Here is a 2,500-nt window from a genome sequence, read left to right on the forward strand (position 1 = left end):
TCTCGTTACTAGCTATAGGCTAATGGTAGTGAACCATTTGAATGTTAACCCTCTCCTTACCAACTATAGGAAAATAGGAAAATTGTCACATTCGTTACGATACAACCAACATTTTTCTTATTTAAATTTCTCTTGTACATCATGAAATTTAAAGAAAATGAACAGTGTGTCGTAGAGCATGTTTTGCTGAAGAAATTATGTATGGCAAGAACTTTACTACTATTGTGTGTGAGTGATAAAAAAATTATTTTTGTGTTAGCTGGGTGTGACGTTTTGGAGGAAAATCCTGAAAATGGCTGGTAAGGAGAGAGTTAATACTGACATCACCAAAACAACTCAATGGCCAATGTAAAAACACAAAGTAAAACTTACTGTCCATCTTTGGTCCCCAGGGCAAGCTGTCGACCGCAGGTTGAGGCATCAACACACGTAAAAGAATAGCCCTAGTGTAGAGCGCAAAAACCATGGAATGAAAGAATATCGTTATCTAGTCTATATGGGTTTTGTTACGTCAAGAACAAATTAAATATCTAATTATCATGAGCAAATATCAATGATAAATAAACACGCATATCGTTACGGTGCTTTCTTAATTTAGATCTTTAAAATTACAAAGAACGGTAGTAAACGTGCATAATGCGCATTCTTGATTTATGAACTTAGATTAATGAGCATTAAAATTTCGCACTTTTGAGCTAATATCTAATCATCATTACATACTTTTAGCACCATTCTCCATACAACATTATTCTTGCTGGTGTTGATCTGGCACAGAACCCCATCACGTGACGCAGTGATAATGTCAGAGGCGATTTCTGATTGGCTGATGACGCCTAGACCTCTCAAATCATCTGTATGGCCCTGAAATATACAAAAACAAAAATAATTATGGGCAAAATGTATGAATATTTGGAGAAAAAAAAATTTCGAGTGGGCACTGTTGCAAGATATGAATACAAAGTAATTTATATCCTGTTATACAGTATTTTCTAAAAAAAAATATATTAAAAAATCATACGTTTTTGACAAGAGATCGATGGGAATTAGAAGAATAACAAAGAAAATCAAAAAAAGAACATTGATTAATCCTTGATTTTTAACAACATTTGTGGGTCTAGAGCGCAATCAACTTAGTTTATTTACCTGTGTGATAGAGATCAAGTCCGTCGAGTGTGCGTTATCTATGTGTCCTAAAAATAGCCCGTTCATGGTGGTTCCAAGAATCATCGCGGGGGAATTCCCTTCCCCTACCAACGTGGGATGAATGAGGATGGTCCGAACTCCACCATCAGACTTTGAGAGCTGCAGAATAGATGTGGGGGTGGTGTAGATATTCATTGCAATGTGTAGGATAGTGTAGAAGCGAGAGGGAACACAGATTATATATAAATCACAAAAATCAAGTTATACCCAATCCTTCTAGAATCATTCCTTCTGTGCAACTGCGTAACATGGGCACTGGCAGGAATCGAAAAACAAAAATTAGACATATTTAACAGAAAACAAGTTTAAAGAGTGGAAAATAAGTAACAGAACATTATAGGAATGCCCAAGTAATAAATTATGCTGAATATAGGGCCCTATAAAATGATATATGGACCCTCTATACAACTCTAAAAGGCAAGATGACGAGTTTTTTGGACATATGGTCAGAAGATACAAGATAGCAACTAACGAGGACAGGAAATCATTTCCACGCCATCTGAATTTAAGAAAAGTGACAAAGCGTATCTTTGACTTTTCTAGAAAAATCTTGAAGACGTGTCGGTAAGGAGTGAGTTAACACGATTTAATTAATTTCGTTTTGGGACGCTTTGTCACTTTTCTTAAATGCAGAGAAATTCTCGGAGAGCAGCAAGATAAATGTGGGATTGTGTAGATATCTTTTTGGCTCAATCTCTAAGGCAAAAACTCTGTGTTTGTTCAGTAAAACAATATTTACAATGAAGTGCAATGTTTAAAAATAATTGAGCTTTTATATAGCGCAATATCCACTAAACGTGTTCAAAGCGCTTTACAAGGGTAAAGATCGAAGATATATCGAAGTTGACGTCACTCCGGCCTTTGTTATTGCTTTTTGCCATCCGCGTTTATGAGTAATTCTCACTAAAATGTATTAAACAGACTATAAAAGTTTAAGGTTCCACATAATTTTGTGTGTTGGTCCGTTATACTTCCGAATGGCAATGTTGTGAGCTTCTTAGCAAAGCGCACACTATCTATAGCAAAAGATCATGAACCTACGACAGAATTACTTGACACAGGCGATTAAAATTGCAGTCGAGGCGTCCCAAACGGATGATTACGTAGTGAACAATCCTAAATAAGTAAATAAGTAAGAAGGTAAGTAAGTAAGTATGTACCTCAGTATGTTAGTAAGTAAATAAATAATTCTCACCTGTAACTGGCCCATGGGGTCCATATTTTTTGTCCATTCCCACATTTTGAGGAGCCCTTCACGACCCCCTGTTAAAAGTGTACCCTTGTAATAAAGTATGCT

The 2,500-nt window shown here is 36.0% G+C and overlaps 1 protein-coding gene across 1 annotated transcript in view; it reads right to left on the bottom strand.

Annotated features, from left to right (window-relative positions):
• Positions 1–2,500, bottom strand: part of LOC144959042 (echinoderm microtubule-associated protein-like 2) — a 40,279-nt gene that overhangs the window by 14,811 nt on the left and 22,968 nt on the right. The window contains exons 18-21 of the mRNA XM_078891383.1: positions 2,399–2,500; positions 1,144–1,302; positions 721–861; positions 373–443 (exon numbers count right to left, since the gene is read on the bottom strand). The exon at positions 2,399–2,500 is cut by the window's right edge and continues 12 nt beyond it. Coding sequence (XP_078747509.1) covers positions 373–443; positions 721–861; positions 1,144–1,302; positions 2,399–2,500 — 473 coding nt within the window. The remainder of the gene's footprint in view (positions 1–372; positions 444–720; positions 862–1,143; positions 1,303–2,398) is intronic.

The sequence above is a fragment of the Berghia stephanieae genome, chromosome 13 (assembly GCF_034508935.2).
Source record: "Berghia stephanieae isolate SIO BIC M18660-M18661 chromosome 13, UCSD_Bste_1.3, whole genome shotgun sequence".
Classification (NCBI taxonomy): domain Eukaryota; kingdom Metazoa; phylum Mollusca; class Gastropoda; order Nudibranchia; family Aeolidiidae; genus Berghia; species Berghia stephanieae.